Source organism: Bombina bombina, chromosome 5 (assembly GCF_027579735.1).
Source record: "Bombina bombina isolate aBomBom1 chromosome 5, aBomBom1.pri, whole genome shotgun sequence".
Taxonomy (NCBI): Eukaryota; Metazoa; Chordata; class Amphibia; order Anura; family Bombinatoridae; genus Bombina; species Bombina bombina.
This window is the reverse complement of record NC_069503.1, coordinates 804,419,147-804,439,100: the sequence shown is the minus strand read 5'-3', so window position 1 is coordinate 804,439,100 and position 19,954 is coordinate 804,419,147. Positions and strand designations below refer to the sequence as shown.

The following is a 19,954-nucleotide window of genomic DNA, read 5'->3' as shown; positions in this document are numbered from 1 at the left end:
TACATGCCAGCACTATTTCAAAATAACAAACTCTTGATTGAATAATAAAAACTACAGTTAAACACTAAAAAACTCTAAGCCATCTCCGTGGAGATGTTGCCTGTACAACGGCAAAGAGAATGACTGGGGTAGGCGGAGCCTAGGAGGGATCATGTGACCAGCTTTGCTGGACTCTTTGCCATTTCCTGTTGGGGAAGAGAATATCCCACAAGTAAGGATGACGCCGTGGACCGGACACACCTATGTTGGAGAAATATGATTTTTTTATGATTCAGCCGGGGCATACCAAGTTTAAAAAAAAAAAAGTTTCCAATTTACTTCTATAATCAAATTTGCTTCTTTCCCATGATATTCTGTGTTAAAGAGATATCTAGGTAGGCATCTGGAGCCCTACATGGCAGGAAATAGTGCTGCCATATAATGCTCTTGCAAATGGATAACATTCTTGAAAAACTGCTGCCATAAAGTGCTCCGGAATGGTCTGGCTCCTAAGAATACATCTCTGATTTTCAACAAGAGATAAAGAGAATTAAGAAAAACATAATTTATGTAAGAACTTACCTGATAAATTCATTTCTTTCATATTAGCAAGAGTCCATGAGCTAGTGACGTATGGGATATACATTCCTACCAGGAGGGGCACAGTTTCCCAAACCTCAAAATGCCTATAAATACACCCCTCACCACACCCACAATTCAGTTTAACGAATAGCCAAGAAGTGGGGTGATAAAAAAGTGCGAAAGCATATAAAATAAGGAATTGGAATAATTGTGCTTTAAACAAAATCATAACCACCACAAAAAAAGGGCGGGCCTCATGGACTCTTGCTAATATGAAAGAAATGAATTTATCAGGTAAGTTCTTACATAAATTATGTTTTCTTTCATGTAATTAGCAAGAGTCCATGAGCTAGTGACGTATGGGATAATGATTACCCAAGATGTGGATCTTTCCACACAAGAGTCACTAGAGAGGGAGGGATAAAATAAAGACAGCCAATTCCTGCTGAAAATAATCCACACCCAAAATAAAGTTTAACGAAAAACATAAGCAGAAGATTCAAACTGAAACCGCTGCCTGAAGTACTTTTCTACCAAAGACTGCTTCAGAAGAAGAAAATACATCAAAATGGTAGAATTTAGTAAAAGTATGCAAAGAGGACCAAGTTGCTGCTTTGCAAATCTGATCAACCGAAGCTTCATTCCTAAACGCCCAGGAAGTAGAAACTGACCTAGTAGAATGAGCTGTAATTCTCTGAGGCGGAGTTTTACCCGACTCAACATAGGCAAGATGAATTAAAGATTTCAACCAAGATGCCAAAGAAATGGCAGAAGCTTTCTGGCCTTTTTTAGAACCGGAAAAGATAACAAATAGACTAGAAGTCTTTCTGAAAGATTTAGTAGCTTCAACATAATATTTCAAAGCTCTAACATCCAAAGAATGCAACGATTTCTCCTTAGAATTCTTAGGATTAGGACATAATGAAGGAACCACAATTTCTCTACTAATGTTGTTGGAATTCACAACTTTAGGTAAAAATTCAAAAGAAGTTCGCAACACCGCCTTATCCTGATGAAAAATCAGAAAAGGAGACTCACAAGAAAGAGCAGATAATTCAGAAACTCTTCTGGCAGAAGAGATGGCCAAAAGGAACAAAACTTTCCAAGAAAGTAATTTAATGTCCAATGAATGCATAGGTTCAAACGGAGGAGCTTGAAGAGCCCCCAGAACCAAATTCAAACTCCAAGGAGGAGAAATTGACTTAATGACAGGTTTTATACGAACCAAAGCTTGTACAAAACAATGAATATCAGGAAGAATAGCAATCTTTCTGTGAAAAAGAACAGAAAGAGCAGAGATTTGTCCTTTCAAGGAACTTGCGGACAAACCTTTATCTAAACCATCCTGAAGAAACTGTAAAATTCTCGGAATTCTAAAAGAATGCCAAGAAAAATGATGAGAAATACACCAAGAAATATAAGTCTTCCAGACTCTATAATATATCTCTCTAGATACAGATTTACGAGCCTGTAACATAGTATTAATCACAGTGTCAGAGAAACCTCTTTGACGAAGAATCAAGCGTTCAATCTCCATACCTTTAAATTTAAGGATTTCAGATCCTGATGGAAAAAAGGACCTTGTGACAGAAGGTCTGGTCTTAACGGAAGAGTCCACGGTTGGCAAGAGGCCATCCGGACAAGATCCGCATACCAAAACCTGTGAGGCCATGCCGGAGCTACCAGCAGAACAAACGAGCATTCCTTCAGAATCTTGGAGATTACTCTTGGAAGAAGAACTAGAGGCGGAAAGATATAGGCAGGATGATACTTCCAAGGAAGTGATAATGGATCCACTGCCTCCGCCTGAGGATCCCGGGATCTGGACAGATACCTGGGAAGTTTCTTGTTTAGATGTGACGCCATCAAATCTATTTCTGGAAGTTCCCACATTTGAACGATCTGAAGAAATACCTCTGGGTGAAGAGACCATTCGCCCGGATGCAACGTTTGGCGACTGAGATAATCCGCTTCCCAATTGTCTACACCTGGGATATGAACCGCAGAGATTAGACAGGAGCTGGATTCCGCCCAAACCAAAATTCGAGATACTTCTTTCATAGCCAGAGGACTGTGAGTTCCTCCTTGATGATTGATGTATGCCACAGTTGTGACATTGTCTGTCTGAAAACAAATGAACGATTCTCTCTTCAGAAGAGGCCAAAACTGAAGAGCTCTGAAAATTGCACGGAGTTCCAAAATATTGATCGGTAATCTCACCTCCTGAGATTCTCAAACTCCTTGTGCCGTCAGAGATCCCCACACAGCTCTCCAACCTGTGAGACTTGCATCTGTTGAAATTACAGTCCAGGTCGGAAGCACAAAAGAAGCCCCCTGAATTAAACGATGGTAATCTGTCCACCACGTTAGAGAGTGTCGAACAATCGGTTTTAAAGATATTAATTGAGATATCTTTGTGTAATCCTTGCACCATTGATTCAGCATACAAAGCTGAAGAGGTCGCATGTGAAAACGAGCAAAGGGGATCGCGTCCGATGCAGCAGTCATAAGACCTAGAATTTCCATGCATAAGGCTACCGAAGGGAATGATTGTGACTGAAGGTGTCGACAAGCTGCCATCAGTTTTAGACGCCTCTTGTCTGTTAAAGACAGAGTCATGGACACTGAATCTATTTGGAAACCCAGAAAGGTTACCCTTGTCTGAGGAATCAATTAACTTTTTGGTAAATTGATCCTCCAACCATGATCTTGAAGAAACAACACAAGTCGATTCGTATGAAATTCTGCTAAATGTAAAGACTGAGCAAGTACCAAGATATCGTCCAAATAAGGAAATACCACAATACCCTGTTCTCTGATTACAGACAGAAGGGCACCGAGAACCTTTGTAAAAATTCTTGGAGCTGTAGCAAGGCCAAACGGCAGAGCCACAAACTGGTAATGCTTGTCCAGAAAAGAGAATCTCAGGAACCGATAATGATCCGGATGAATCGGAATATGCAGATATGCATCCTGTAAATCTATTGTGGACATATAATTCCCTTGCTGAACAAAAGGCAAGATAGTCCTTACAGTTACCATCTTGAACGTTGGTATCCTTACATAACGATTCAATATTTTTAGATCCAGAACTGGTCTGAAGGAATTCTCCTTCTTTGGTACAATGAAGAGATTTGAATAAAACCCCATCCCCTGTTCCTGAACTGGAACTGGCATAATTACTCCAGTCAACTCTAGATCTGAAACACAATTCAGAAATGCTTGAGCTTTTACTGGATTTACTGGGAAAGAAAAAATCTCTTTGCAGGAGGTCTCATCTTGAAACCAATTCTGTACCCTTCTGAAACAATGTTCTGAATCCAAAGATTGTGAACAGAATTGATCCAAATTTCTTTGAAAAAACGTAACCTGCCCCCTACCAACTGAGCTGGAATGAGGGCCGCACCTTCATGTGGACTTAGAAGCAGGCTTTGCCTTTCTGGCTGGCTTGGATTTATTCCAGATTGGAGATGGTTTCCAAACTGAAACTGCTCCTGAGGATGAAGGATCAGGTTTTTGTTCTTTGTTGAAACGAAAGGAACGAAAACGATTATTAGCTCTGTTTTTACCCTTAGATTTTTTATCCTGTGGTAAAAAAGTTCCTTTCCCACCAGTAACAGTTGAAATAATAGAATCCAACTGAGAGCCAAATAATTTGTTACCCTGGAAAGAAATGGAAAGTAGAGTTGATTTAGAAGCCATATCAGCATTCCAAGTCTTAAGCCATAAAGCTCTTCTAGCTAAAATAGCTAGAGACATAAACCTGACATCAATCCTGATAATATCAAAGATGGCATCACAGATAAAATTATTAGCATGCTGAAGAAGAATAATAATATCATGAGAATCATGATGTGTTACTTGTTGCGCTAAGGTTTCCAACCAAAAAGTTGAAGCTGCAGCAACATCAGCCAAAGATATAGCAGGTCTAAGAAGATTACCTGAACACAGATAAGCTTTTCTTAGAAAGGATTCAATTTTCCTATCTAAAGGATCCTTAAACGAAGTACCATCTGACGTAGGAATAGTAGTACGTTTAGCAAGGGTAGAAATAGCCCCATCAACTTTAGGGATTTTGTCCCAAAATTCTAATCTGTCAGACGGCACAGGATATAATTGCTTAAAACGTTTAGAAGGAGTAAATGAATTACCCAATTTATCCCATTCTTTGGAAATTACTGCAGAAATAGCATTAGGAACAGGAAAAACTTCTGGAATAACCACAGGAGATTTAAATACCTTATCCAAACGTTTAGAATTAGTATCAAGAGGACCAGAATCCTCTATTTCTAAAGCAATTAGAACTTCTTTAAGTAAAGAACGAATAAATTCCATTTTAAATAAATATGAAGATTTATCAGCATCAACCTCTGAGACAGAATCCTCTGAACCAGAAGAGTCATCAGAATCAGAATGATGATGTTCATTTAAAAATTCATCTGTAGGGAGAGAAGTTTTAAAAGATTTTTTACGTTTACTAGAAGGAGAAATAACAGACATAGCCTTCTTTATGGATTCAGAAACAAAATCTCTTATGTCATCAGGAACATTCTGCACCTTAGATGTTGAAGGAACTGCAACAGGCAATGGTACTTTACTAAAGGAAATATTATCTGCATTAACAAGTTTGTCATGACAATCAATACAAACAACAGCTGGAGGAATAGCTACCAAAAGTTTACAGCAGATACACTTAGCTTTGGTAGATCCAGCACTAGACAGCGATTTTCCTGTAGTATCTTCTGACTCAGATGCAACGTGAGACATCTTGCAATATGTAAGAGAAAAAACAACAACATATAAAGCAAAATTGATCAAATTCCTTAAATGACAGTTTCAGGAATGGGAAAAAATGCCAAAGAACAAGCTTCTAGCAACCAGAAGCAATGAAAAATGAGACTTAAATAATGTGGAGACAAAAGCGACGCCCATATTTTTTAGCGCCAAATAAGACGCCCACATTATTTGGCGCCTAAATGCTTTTTGGCGCCAAAAATGACGCCACATCCGGAACGCCGACATTTTTGGCGCAAAATAACGTCAAAAAATGACGCAAACGGAAAAGAATTTTTGCGCCAAAAAAGTCCGCGCCAAGAATGACGCAATAAAATGAAGCATTTTCAGCCCCCGCGAGCCTAACAGCCCACAGGGAAAATAGTCAAATTTTTGAAGGTAAGAAAAAATGATTAAATCAAATGCATTATCCCAAATATGAAACTGACTGTCTGAAAATAAGGAATGTTGAACATCCTGAGTCAAGGCAAATAAATGTTTGAATACATATATTTAGAACTTTATAAACAAAGTGCCCAACCATAGCTTAGAGTGTCACAGAAAATAAGATTTACTTACCCCAGGACACTCATCTACATGTTTGTAGAAAGCCAAACCAGTACTGAAACGAGAATCAGCAGAGGTAATGGTATATATAAGAGTATATCGTCGATCTGAAAAGGGAGGTAAGAGATGAATCTCTACGACCGATAACAGAGAACCTATGAAATAGACCCCGTAGAAGGAGATCACTGCATTCAAATAGGCAATACTCTCCTCACATCCCTCTGACATTCACTGCACGCTGAGAGGAAAACCGGGCTCCAACTTGCTGCGGAGCGCATATCAACGTAGAATCTAGCATAAACTTACTTCACCACCTCCATCGGAGGCAAAGTTTGTAAAACTGAATTGTGGGTGTGGTGAGGGGTGTATTTATAGGCATTTTGAGGTTTGGGAAACTTTGCCCCTCCTGGTAGGAATGTATATCCCATACGTCACTAGCTCATGGACTCTTGCTAATTACATGAAAGAAAATTGATATTAGAAGTAAAGTAGAAAGCTGTTTAAAATCACATGCTCTATCTGAATTACGAAAGAAAAAAAAAAGTGGGTTTCATATCCCTTTAAGTCAAGAAGAACAGAAGATGTAATAGTGTAAATGTTTTGCATAATCCTTTATAAAACCGGTTCCCTTTTTTCCCCATTGCCCTTGGGGTCTCACAGTTGCACACCCATGTATGTATGTCTAGTATACCGATTATTATCTCCTGCACTGTACAAGAGACAGCCAGCAAATGTGCAAAAGCCAATGCTAGTCAATGAATGAAAGAGCTTTTTTAAGGAATACTGAAATTAAAGATTTTTCTGCAATTTTATGTGAAACCTAAACAAAATTCAGATTTTATTAGGCCCTTTCATTTAACAAAAACTGTGTGTGTATACACAAGTACAGTACATTTAAATATTTTGTATTACCTTAAGCATGTAGCAAATACTCTTCTCGCATTTCTATGCACAAAGTGGATGGGAAATCCTTTAAATGTGTGACCGTCTGGAATTGCACGCCTTATAGCATCCTGAAATTCCTCATTTCCAGCAGAAATTCCTGTAGTACGCTCAATCTCATATGAGGCTAGTGCAGGTGACAAGAGATAGGAGAGTTGGTCGTCCCAAACTGTGGTGAGGCCTAGATCCTAGATTTTCCGGAAAATAAAATATGGTATTTAAAAATGTATACAACACCCAGCTGGAGCTATTCGGGGCAGCTCATTTAAGCAGTATTACTTGTGTGCATATTCAATTAAAGGGAGATTGTATAGTAACATGTTTCACCTTTAAAAGTATTTCCAATGTATTTGCTGGCGTGTATTAAACAGTCTGCAAATAGATTTTACTTTTATTTTAATGTTTGGAATAGCTGCATTTGCCTTTTTTTTTTTTTGAAAAATATTTTTATTGAGGCAATAAAAAGACAAAGTACAAACATAGTAGGTAGTTCAATATCTCAATCAAAATTACATGACAGTATTCCATCATTCGAACATAAATACAATAGACAGTAAAAGGAGCATTGTATTGACCCTAATAGAGCCCCATTTTACATATTTTAGTAACAGGGGAAACATGTGCCAACAGAATGAAATAGGTCCACTTATGGGACCTGGAACTTAATACTTGTCTGAAGACATAACTCGTAGGGAAAAAGATTTTCAGAATGGAACGTATACAGCTAAAATCAAGTGTTAGGTAATGCTGATCGTGGCAATACGGGATTTGTGGAATATTAGATTGGATACGGGAATCAGCTGGAAAAGGTTACATGGTGTGAGGGGTGGGGAGGGGGGGTATCCCGGAGAACTGTTGCCAGGGTTGGGCCAGGAAAGGTAGACAAGGTAGACAGGGATGGGGGGAGGGAGAAAGAGAAAAAAAAAATAAAAAAAAAAAATACATATACATATATACATATATATATATATATATATATATATATATATATATATATATATATATATATATATATATATATATATATATATACACATATACATATATATATACATATACATGTTGGGCACTAGGAGCCATAGGGTAGGGGTGCTCAGGTCGCCAGCTCCTCGATCTAGACTAGGGTCTACACAACTATCTGGCCATCCAGTGAGGCTGAAGATTCGCCAGAACTCCTGTACTCATCCCATGCCGACCATATAGAACAGTAGTAATCATATCGGCCTTCAAACCTTAGTGTGTATTCTTCCATGTTTTGGATATAATCCAGTGAATCAAGAACTGGGGTAAGCGAAGCAGGGGCTTGTTTCATCCACTGTCTGGCTATAACCAGTTTTGCAGACAAAAGGACAGTAACACCCAGGAGACGAGATGGTTTTGGGAGATCTTGCAGACCAAAATGGAATAATGCCGTACTCCCTGAGAGGTCGTCAATGAGGCCCAGTCCCCGGAGCAATCCAGCCACCTTGTTCCAGAAGTGTCTTAGCTTGTGGCATTCCCACCAAATGTGGAGGCGAGTGCCTCGGTGGGCACAGCCTCTCCAACAGTCTGCCGACCTGGAGGGGTAAACTCTATGTAGCCTGGTGGGCACCCAGTGCCACCGAAGCAGAATTTTGAGGTACAGTTCAAACATGTTGGAGCAGCGCACTGCTGCCCCGACATCCTGAAGAGCGCTCTGCCACCTACTCTCCGAAGCCTCTATTCCCAGGTCTCTCCCCCAGTCCTCTGTGGAGCGGGTTTTTATGAAGTGAGGGGAGTCCAAGAGAGTCCTGTAGTGAAACGACAGAGAGCCTCGTAAAGGCCTACCTGCCAACCATCTCCTCTCCCACTTAGTAAGAGCTCTCATGTTATTCTTCTGAAATCCCCAGGACAAGAGAAGTGAAGCTAGGCGGAGGTACTCAAACTGCAGCTCTTTTGGAAAGCTGTCCGTCGGGTAATTTTGGGGTGGGATAGCTAGGGCGTCCCCTCTGTACAAGTCCGAGAGTAATCTGAGCCCCAAGGCCTCCCACCTCCTGGGGTGTGAGTCCGGGAGGCAATGTAGCAGAGCATTGATAGAGTGTATGGGGGAGGGATGCGGGGCAACCGGGTCCAGGGGCCGGAGCCCTCTCCATAGTTTCAGACAGGTCTTGACTATGCGGCAGTGTATTCCGCTCAGTACCTCTGCATGATCAGGGATCCATATGAGGTTGGCTATGTCCACTCCAGCGGGCAGTGAGCCCTGTTCGATTTGGAGCCACCTCGCGGAACAGTCCTTCACTCCCCAGGCCGTAATATGCGAGAGCATGGCAGCTTTATAATATAGTGAAATATTCTGCATCGACATGCCTCCGCATCTTTTCGGTTTTTGTAATTGGGTTAGGGGAAGCCGAACGTTTTGTCCCTTCCATACGTATTTTGTGAAGATAGATTGGAAATGGTTAAGAAGGTATGCCGGGACCGGGAGGCAACGGAATAGGTAAATTAGTTTTGGTAGTAGAAGCATCTTTACAGCCGCAACCCTACCCGTCCATGAGACCTCCGGGACCTTCCAACCAGAGATTGTCTGCTGGAGCTCTTTAAGCAGAGACCCATAATTTGCTGCCACTATTCTCTTAGGATCATGGGAGAGTACTACTCCCAGATGCTTCAGACCTTCCGTTGACCACTTAAATGGGTAGGAGCTTTTCCTGCATTTGCCTTTTGAAATTTTCAGTATAGGGGGGAGAGAGAGAGAGAAAGAATAGAGAGAGAGAATAGAGAGAGAATAGAGAGAGAATAGAAGAGAGAATAGAGAGAGAATAGAAGAGAGAGAGAGAGAGAATAGAAGAGAGAGAGAGAGAGAGAGAATAGAAGAGAGAGAGAGAATAGAAGAGAGAGAGAGAGAGAGAGAGAGAATAGAAGAGAGAGAGAGAGAGAGAGAGAGAGAGAGAGAGAGAATAGAAGAGAGAGAGAGAGAGAGAGAGAGAGAATAGAAGAGAGAGAGAGTGAGAGAGAGAGAGAATAGAAGAGAGAGAGAGAGAGAGAATAGAAGAGAGAGAGAGAGAGAGAGAGAGAGAGAGAGAGAATAGAAGAGAGAGAGAGAGAGAGAGAGAGAGAGAGAGAGAGAGAGAGAGAATAGAAGAGAGAGAGAGAATAGAAGAGAGAGAGAGAGAGAATAGAAGAGAGAGAATAGAAGAGAGAGAGAGAGAGAATAGAAGAGAGAGAGAGAGAATAGAAGAGAGAGAGAGAGAGAATAGAAGAGAGAGAGAGAGAGAGAGAATAGAAGAGAGAGAGAGAGAGAATAGAAGAGAGAGAGAGAGAGAATAGAAGAGAGAGAGAGAGAGAATAGAAGAGAGAGAGAGAATAGAAGAGAGAGAGAATAGAAGAGAGAGAGAATAGAAGAGAAAGAAAGAGAAATAGAGAATTAATTAGTGAGAGAGATATTCAATGAGAGCGAATGATACAGATTCAAGACAGAGAGTCTGATGATTTAAAGCTCTCCGCTAAGGCAACATGATCTAAAAAAAAAAAAAAAAAAAAGGTCATGTCAGTATGACAAGACCCCTTAAAAATATTTAGAAATACAAATTTTTTATCTTGAGACAAGTTTATTTGCCATTATGTTGCTATGTGTGTTTTTTTATGTGAAGGAGAGACTCCTACATTATAATATTTGATTTAAATAAATCCCAAACATTGTGTGATTTCTCTCCAAGTTGGAGTTTGTGATCATCAGGACAAGAGAGAGAGAGAGAGAGAGAGAGAGAGAGAGAGAGAGAGAGAGAGAGAGAGAGAGAGAGAGAGAGAGAGAGAGAGAGAGAGAGAGAGAGAGAGAGAGAGAGAGAGAGAGAGAGAGAGAGAGAGAGAGAGAGAGAGAGAGAGAGAGAGAGAGAGAGAGAGAGAGAGAAAGAGAAAGAGGGAGAGAAAGAGAAAGAGAGAGAGAGAGAGAGAGAGAGAGAGAGAGAGAGAGAGAGAGAAAAAGAGAAATTGATTAGACTATATGGCTTTTTTTGTGGTGATAGCAATCTCATAACAATATATATTTTGAAATGCACAAAGAATAAATATTTACAGTGATCTGTCTTAAAAACATCATGGAGTTTGCAATGTAGTATGGAGTTTCATTATCAAGTGAAACCTCGCACCTTTCTGTGCTCAGACACAAAAACTCGGAGCTGTAGCTCAATGTCGTTGCTTTCTGCTGCTGCATCCACCAGAGAGGAACAGAGCGGTGGGAAAGGAGGAAGAGAGGTAGTTGACCCTGGTGCACAGACTGACTTTATAGCTTCCTCGCTCATTGGCTTCCACCTGGACTCATCATTTAGGTCAAACACACAAAGCTCCACAGAATCTGACGGTTGACAATTGGCCAAGAAGCGCTTGTCATTAAAGATGCAGCCAATAGTACGATATGGATAGAGTGGCCTCGGCTGTTCAACCATAGGAGGATCATCTGGGTTTATAGGCTTGTGCACATACCTGATAATTACAATAGCGAATTGGTTAAAATCTTAATAACTGTTGTAGAACACAATTACATATATTGAAATATCAGATATTGTGAAACATCATAGTCAAGATTTTTCCCTGAACCAATGTAGAGAAAGAAAGGGGTTTAACATAACAGTAAGTGAAACATTTTCTACTAAGCAATTAAATAATCATGCTTAATATTTTTGTAATTTTTGGCTTTGTGACTCCTGCAGCACTTATAAAACAACCCAGCATTAGTTTACTAAAATATTCTCTGCATAAAACAGATTTGTGACACCAATAGCATCCTTTTAATGCCCAGAGCTCACAACCTTCATACCACATACTGTAAACACTGCACCTGCATCTTTGGTGGGTTGGTCGTGCATAACCTGCTAACTGGTTGTTTAATTTCATACTAAAACAAAAAGGAGCCTGACATTTCAGTGCATTTTCTAAAGTATTTAACCACCATCCACGGCTCTGAACTTAAATGAGCCCCTGCTACTCACAACCTGTTGTGTTGGTTATGTTCAAGAAAGAAAAGAGACACTCAAGTGAGACAGAACTATAGCTGGAAAAAACGTCCGTGCTTGTCAACAGGGCCAGTGCCCCTCAGTGTACAGTCTCTGTTAGCTCACTATGCATTTCACAGAGAAGAAATACCAGGCACTTCTCCTCTGAACAAGTGAAAGCAACATACCACAGATGTACGTTTTGGCCTCTCTGGGCCTCCTTAAGGAAATGCAGTTGCATCCTCCTAGGGTATGTGAACAAGGAGTCCACAACTGGTTTTGTCTTCTTACTCTCAGAGTGACCTCAGAGCAATTTGAATACACAAAAACGAAAATAGAGGGATGCACTCAGCCAGCTGAGACAGAACAATGGAACAACTGAGACAAAACTCAGGGTGAAATCTCTTTTAGCTCACTATGGTTTTTCACAGAGTATAAATAGCCTGTAGCATATCAATTTGATCCTGCCAAAAGACAGTCTAGCCCCTATATACCAGGCAATTCTCCTCTAAATGAGGGAAAGGGATAGGGAACTAATTAAGACTGCACCGAGTGGCACTGGCCTCACGAACAAGCACAGATGTGTTTCAGTTGTGTCTCTCTCTTCTTTCTTTTCTGCCTTGGTTATGTTGCCACTCTGCTTACTTAAGATAATCAATGAACAGTTTAGTGTTAGCTACCTTCCTAGTTTGCTTTGTCTATGGATGAAGCAGTCAATCCAGATCCACTAGAATTTTGGATGACAAGATAGATGGCCACTCTGCCACTGGCTGCTACTGTGTCTTAAAGGGACAGAAAAGTCAAAATTAAAACTTACATGAATCAAGACATACAACCTTCCAGTTTACTTCTTTTAAAAAATATATACATTTGAAGGGTTATTCAGGGATTCATGACAGATATTGGTGTTACAATGTAACTATCGCCAATTTTGAAAAAACATGGTTTTGAAATAGCAAAGTGCTACTTGTACTTATTGCCCTATAACTTGCAAAAAAAGCAAAGAACATGTAAACATTGGGTATTTATAAACTCAGGACAAAATTTAGAAACTGTTTAGCATTGGTATTTTATGGTGGTTGTAGATGTGTAAGAGATTTTGGGGCTCAAAGTTAGAAAAAGTGCATTTTTTTTCATTTTTTCCTCATATTTTATATTTTTTTTTATAGTAAATTATAAGATATGATGAAAAAAATGGTATCTTTAGAAAGTCCATTTAATGGCGAGAAAAACAGTATATAATATGTGTGGGTACAGTAAATGAGTAAGAGGAAAATTACAGTTAAATACAAACATCGCAGAAATGCAAAAATAGCCTTGGTCCCAGATGGTCAACAAATTGAAAAGTGGTCTGGTCACTAAGGGGTTAAATAAATCCCAAACATTGTGTGATTTCTCTCCAAGTTGGAGAGTTTTTGATCATCAGAACAAGAAAGAGAAAGAAAAAAAAGGAGAGAGAGAGAGAGAAGGAGAGAGAGAAGGAGAGAGAGAGAGAGAGAAGGAGAGAGAGAGAGAGAGAGAGAGAGAGAAGGAGAGAGAGAGAGAGAAGGAGAGAGAGAGAGAGAGAGAGATTGAGAGAGAGAGAGAGAGATTGAGAGAGAGAGAGAGAGAGAGATTGAGAGAGAGAGAGAGAGATTGAGAGAGAGAGAGATTGATTAGACTACATGGCTTTTTTTGTGGTGATAGCAATCTCGTAACAATATATATTTTGAAATGCACAAAGAATAAATATTTACAGTGATCTGTCTTAAAAACATCATGGAGTTTGCAATGTAGTTTCATTATCAAGTGAAACCTCGCACCTTTCTGTGCTCAGACACAAAAACTCGGAGCTGTAGCTCAATGTCGTTGCTTTCTGCTGCTGCATCCACCAGAGAGGAACAGAGCGGTGGGAAAGGAGGAAGAGAGGTAGTTGACCCTGGTGCACAGACTGACTTTATAGCTTCCTCGCTCATTGGCTTCCACCTGGACTCATCATTTAGGTCAAACACACAAAGCTCCACAGAATCTGACGGTTGACAATTGGCCAAGAAGCGCTTGTCATTAAAGATGCAGCCAATAGTACGATATGGATAGAGTGGCCTCGGCTGTTCAACCATAGGAGGATCATCTGGGTTTATAGGCTTGTGCACATACCTGATAATTACAATAGCGAATTGGTTAAAATCTTAATAACTGTTGTAGAACACAATTACATCTATTGAAATATCAGATATTGTGAAACATCATAGTCAAGATTTTTCCCTGAACCAATGTAGAGAAAGAAAGGGGTTTAACATAACAGTAAGTGAAACATTTTCTACTAAGCAATTAAATTATCATGCTTAATCTTTTTTTAATTTTTGGCTTTGTGACTCCTGCAGCACTTATAAAACAACCCAGCATTAGTTTACTAAAATATTCTCTGCATAAAACAGATTTGTGACACCAATAGCATCCTTTTAATGCCCAGAGCTCACAACATTCATACCACATTCTGTAAACACTTCACCTGCATCTTTGGTGGGTTGGTCGTGCATAACCTGCTAACTGGTTGTTTAATTTCATACTAAAACAAAAAGGAGCCTGACATTTCAGTGCATTTTCTAAAGTATTTAACCACCATCCACGGCTCTGAACTTAAATGAGCCCCTGCTACTCACAACCTGTTGTGTTGGTTATGTTCAAGAAAGAAAAGAGACACTCAAGTGAGACAGAACTATAGCTGGAAAAAACGTCCATGCTTGTCAACAGGGCCAGTGCCCCTCAGTGTACAGTCTCTGTTAGCTCACTATGCATTTCACAGAGAAGAAATACCAGGCACTTCTCCTCTGAACAAGGGAAAGCAACATACCACAGATGTACGTTTTGGCCTCTCTGGGCCTCCTTAAGGAAATGCAGTTGCATCCTCCTAGGGTATGTGAACAAGGAGTCCACAACTGGTTTTGTCTTCTTACTCTCAGAGTGACCTCAGAGCAATTTGCATACACAAAAAAGAAAATAGAGGGATGCACTCAGCCAGCTGAGACAGAACAATGGAACAACTGAGACAAAACTCAGGGTGAAATCTCTTTTAGCTCACTATGGTTTTTCACAGAGTATAAATAGCCTGTAGCATATCAATTTGATCCTGCCAAAAGACAGTCTAGCCCATATATACCAGGCAATTCTCCTCTAAATGAGGGAAAGGGATAGGGAACTAAGAAAGACTGCACCGAGTGGCACTGGCCTCACGAACAAGCACAGATGTGTTTCAGTTGAGTGTCTCTCTCTTCTTTCTTTTCTGCCTTGGTTATGTTGCCACTCTGCTTACTTAAGATAATCAATGAACAGTTTAGTGTTAGCTACCTTCCTAGTTTGCTTTGTCTATGGATGAAGCAGTCAATCCAGATCCACTAGAATTTTGGATGACAAGATAGATGGCCACTCTGCCACTGTCTGCTACTGTGTCTTAAAGGGACAGAAAAGTCAAAATTAAAACTTACATGAATCAAGACATACAACCTTCCAGTTTACTTCTATTATTAAATTTGTTTCATTCTCTTGATATCCTTTAATGAAGAAGCAGCAATATAATTCTAGGGCCTAGCTGAACACATTTAGCGAGCCAATGGCAAATGTTATATGTGGACAGCCACCAATCAAAATTGTACTCTCAGTAATGCATTGCCGTTTCTGAGCCTACCCAGGTATGCTTTAAAAGAAAAATGAATACCAAGAGAATGAAGCAAATTAGATAATAGAAGTGAAATGCCAAGTTTTGCAAAATTGCATGTTCTATCTGAACTATTACATTTTACACTTTGGCTCTTTAAGACACTGGCTGGAAAGACATTGATTATGTGGGAACTACTATGTCACACAGTAGCAGCCAGAGTGACCACCTTTCCTGTTATCCAAATATTGAGTGGATCTGGATTGGCTTCTTTATCCACAGACAGAGCAAACTAGCATGGGAGCCAACACTGAGCTCTTTGCTTAGTGGCAACATACCTAAGGTAACAAAGAATCATTTAAATACAACGCTGGTGATTGTAATATAGACATTTTGGAATTATTTTGTATATATTTATTGCCATGTATTTAAACAGTATTGTGTCTATAGATACATATATCAGAAACAATACATTATACATCTAACATTGGTTGAGAGGGGTGGGAATAAACTATTTTTGTATTCTGGAATTTATATCAGGAAAACCAGCCTTTGAGACAGCTGACAAAGCCCAGCAGAAAATTATTATGTGTCTCCTTAAAATTAGCTTGGAATCAGTTTAGTACATACCTATAACCAGTTAAACTCTCCCAAAATGTGATTGCGCCATCAGTTCCACAGGTCATCACCCATGCGTGAGCCACACCTTTGCCCTTGGTCCCAACACATACATAAGCATCCAAACCAAAGCCCAGAAGAAGGCTGCATAGAAGGTTGGCATGATCTTCACAGTCCCCCTGGGGGGAAGAAACATTACACAGCGACTTGATTAGAGGAAATTTAGATAATCACTTAATTTGAAATTCTTGAAGAGTGTGCACCTGAAGTTTACATATATACATACAGTCTAATAAGGAAAGGAATACAACATCTTATAGATTAGAAACTCAGGTTCTGCAATGAGACAATTATTCTTAACTGTCAGTTGTGAAAACCATCTTGGAAGTCTAGTGGAGTTTTCTTACAGCAGTAGAGATGAAGTACAGAAATTCAGGAATGTTTTTTTGTTTTTTTTTATAAGAATAATCTGCACATCACATTGACCAATTTTATAGCTGTACTCAAATTCTAGATTCTAATTTAGAACTACAGCACTCTTTTTTTTGCATGCAAGATGTTTAATTGACAACTTTTGTAAGTCTGATGGAACATTTTAAAAAGGAAAATGAAACAATACATTGTATAAGCATAGAATTGAGGTTATCCCTGCCTTCCTCTAGTCAAGGGTGGTGCAATGTTGAAATCTAGCTTTCACGGCGTTCCAGTGCCGACATGTTTGAATTGGTGCAGCAATTCACCTGCAATGTAACCTAGGTTTAGTGTTTAATGTGCCTTTAACAAATCAATTTTATGAAAGCTTTGGCCCAAGGTTGTATCTATCATAATATTCAAGAACTTCAATCTATTTTCTCTCTTGGTTTTAGCACAATTTTTTTAGCCGAGGATGTATCAGATAAAGATTTCTGTCCAATGTATATGGTTATTTGGTTTACAAATATTCAATGTTTCCATCAGTTTATCTTTGTTCCAACTAGATGACTAGTATATTATTTAGGTTATAATATATGAGCTAGTCATTAAGAATATGAAGTACTATTTAGTACACTGTATAACTAAATGTAACAATTCTATAATCAACTTCTGTTAAAGAATATAAAAAATACTTTTTTTTGGAAACATATGTTGATTATATATATACAAATACTGTTAGAGGTTTCTAAAATGATGTAACTGGCAGTGGCTACAATGTTTTCTACAAAATTGTAAAAGGAAAAAAAAAAAAAAAAAAAAAAAAAAAAAGGACGTTGCGCTAGACTAACTACTTCTAAGCCACTCCAAAATACTATCTCCTCCCCAGATAGAATGCAATACACACAAGAAAAAGAAAATCTATGCTTACCTGAAAAATTACTTTCTTTCCGGGCATGGAGAGTCCACGACTTCATTCCAATTACTAGTGTGATATTCAACTCCTGGCCAGCAGGAGGAGGCAAAGAACACCCTAGCAAATCTGTTAAGTGTAACTTCCCTTACCCAAAATCCCCAGTCATTCAGCAGAAGGAAAATGGAAAAGGAAGAAAACACAAGGGTATAGAGGTGCCTGAGGTTTACTAAAAAAAACAACTGCCAAATTAAAATTATAAAGAGGGCGGGGTCGTGGACTCTCCATGCCCGGAAAGAAAGACATTTATCAGGTAAGCATACATTTTGTTTTCTTTCCTATGGCATGGAGAGTCCACAACTTCATTCAAATTACTAGTGGGAGCCAGTAGCCAAGCTAGAGAACACAGAATGAAAAAGGGAAGGAGAACAAGGCAGGAGGACCTAAACAAAAAGCACCACTACTTGAAGAACCTTTCTCCCAAAAGAAGCCTCAGCCGAGGCTAAAGTATCAAATTTGTAGAATTTGGAAAAAAGAATGCAAAGAGGTCGATGTTGCCGCCTTGCAAATCTCCTCCACAAAAGCTTCATTTTTGAAAGCCCAGGAAGAGGAGACAGCCCTAGTGGAAAGAGCCGTAATTCTCTCAGGAGGCCGTTGACCAGCTGTCTCATAAGCTAAATGGATAACACTTCTTAACCAGAGGGAAATAGTAGAAGTGGCCTTCTGACCTTAACGCTTGCCAGAGAAAACCACAAACAGGGCAAAAGATTGCCGAAAGTCTTTAGTTGCTTGAAGGTAAAATTTTAGCACACGCACAACATCCAGGTTATGCAAAAGATGTTCCTTATGGGAAGAAGGATTAGGACAAAAAAAAAGGAACAACGATTTCATGATTAATGTTTTTATCCAACACAACCTTAGGGAGAAAACCCAACTTAGTACGAAGGACCGTCTTATCTTCATGAAAAATAAGGTACAGGGAATCACACTGCAGAGCAGAAAGCTCAGACACTCTGCGAGCAGAAAAAATAGCAATAAGAAACAAAACCTTCCAAGATAACAATTTAATATCAAACGGAGCCTGCTGCAAAACTTTAAGAACAAGGTTAAGACTCCAAGGAGGAGCAACAGGTTTAAACACAGGCCTGATTCTGATCAGGGCCTGAACAAAAGCTTGAACATCTGGCAAATCAGCCAGGCGTTTGTGCAAAAGAATAGACAGTGCAGATATCCGACCATTCAGAGTACTGACTGACAACCCTTTCTCCAGGCCATCCTGAAGAAAGGATAAAATGCGGGGAATCCTCACCTGGCTATAGGAGAAACCCTTAGATTCACACCAAGAAAGGTATTTACGACATACCTTATGGTAAATCCTGCGACTAACAGGTTTACAAGCCTGAAGCATGGTATCAATGACCGGCTCAGAATAAACACGTCTAGACAAAACTAGGCAGTCAATCTCCAAGCAGTCAGCTTCAGAGAATCCAGATTTGGATGGAGGAATGGACCGTAACCTCCAAGGTGGAAGAGATGACATCGGGGCCATGCAGGAGCTAATTACAGATGCTCTCTCCTGCTTGATACAAGCAATCATTTGTGGAAGGTGAGCAAACAGAGTAAACAGGTATGCCAGAGAGAAGATCAAAGGAATCGCTAGAGAGTCTATCAGAGTGGCCTGAGGATCTCTTGACCTTGATCTGTATTTTGGAAGCTTGGCTTTTTGACGAGACACCATCAGATCTAACTCTGGAATCCCCAGTTGAGGGTTATCCTTGAGAACACTTCCGGATGGAGAGTCCACTCCCCGGGATGAAAAGTCTGCTCAGAAAATCCGCCTCCCAGTTGTCCACTCCTGGAATGTGGATGGCAGATAGGAGACAATCGTGAGCTTCCGCACACTGCAGAATGCGATTCCCCTCCTTCATGGCTAAAGAACGCAGAGTTCCTCCCTAGTGGTTGATGTAAGCCACTGAGGTGATGTTGTCCGACTGGAACCTGATAAACCGGACTAAAACGATAATTGAGGCCAAGCTCTCAAGGCATTGAAGATTGCTCTCAAAATACAAAACAAAGGGGCGCCCCTTTGTTTTGTCTTTTATATAGCATCTCTGGACCATTGTTGGTGAGGAGGAGGCTGCCATAGTTGGGAAGAAAGATACACTTCTTAATCTAAAATTGAACTTTCCTTTAATATGCCAAATTGCTGGCAATTCTAATTGTATTTATATGCTCATATATCATTGAGGTTATTATTAGCGCTCACCCTTTTGTTGTGTAGAAGATTGCTCTCAACTCTAAGATGTTTATGGGATGAGAAGACTCCTGAGTCCACAGGCCCTGTGCTTTTAGTGAGCACCAAACTGCTCCCCAGCCTAACAGGCTGGCGTCCGTAGTCACAATCACCCAGGAAAGTCTCAGGAAGCAAGTACCCCGAGACAGATAGATAGAGATAGAGAGAGACAGAGAGAGTCTCTTGTTAGGGTCTCGAGATCTATCATCTGTGATAAATCTGAATGGTTTCCAGTCCATTGACACAGCATGTATAGTTGCAGAGGTCTCAGATGGAACCGAGAAAAAAGGAATGAT

At 39.9% G+C, this 19,954-nt stretch overlaps 2 protein-coding genes across 3 annotated transcripts in view; both read right to left on the bottom strand.

Annotated features, from left to right (window-relative positions):
* CEP76 (centrosomal protein 76) overlaps positions 1–19,954 on the bottom strand; it is an 88,414-nt gene that overhangs the window by 11,069 nt on the left and 57,391 nt on the right. Inside the window, exons 10-12 of the mRNA XM_053714897.1 lie at positions 16,054–16,220; positions 13,592–13,925; positions 6,814–7,031 (exon numbers count right to left, since the gene is read on the bottom strand). Of these exons, the coding sequence (XP_053570872.1) occupies positions 6,814–7,031; positions 13,592–13,925; positions 16,054–16,220 (719 nt within the window). The remainder of the gene's footprint in view (positions 1–6,813; positions 7,032–13,591; positions 13,926–16,053; positions 16,221–19,954) is intronic.
* On the bottom strand, positions 10,082–11,314 carry LOC128660841 (centrosomal protein of 76 kDa-like). Of its 2 annotated transcripts, none has more exons than XM_053714896.1 (2): positions 10,947–11,314; positions 10,082–10,319 (listed from the first exon to the last, which is right to left on the bottom strand). In XM_053714896.1, the coding sequence occupies exons 1-2, from the start codon at positions 11,241–11,243 to the stop codon at positions 10,305–10,307; spliced, it is 312 nt and encodes a 103-aa protein (XP_053570871.1). In that variant the 5' UTR covers positions 11,244–11,314; the 3' UTR covers positions 10,082–10,304. The 2 variants fall into 2 exon arrangements, with proteins under 2 accessions (XP_053570871.1, XP_053570870.1); XM_053714895.1 differs by lacking the exon at positions 10,082–10,319 and adding an exon at positions 10,390–10,460.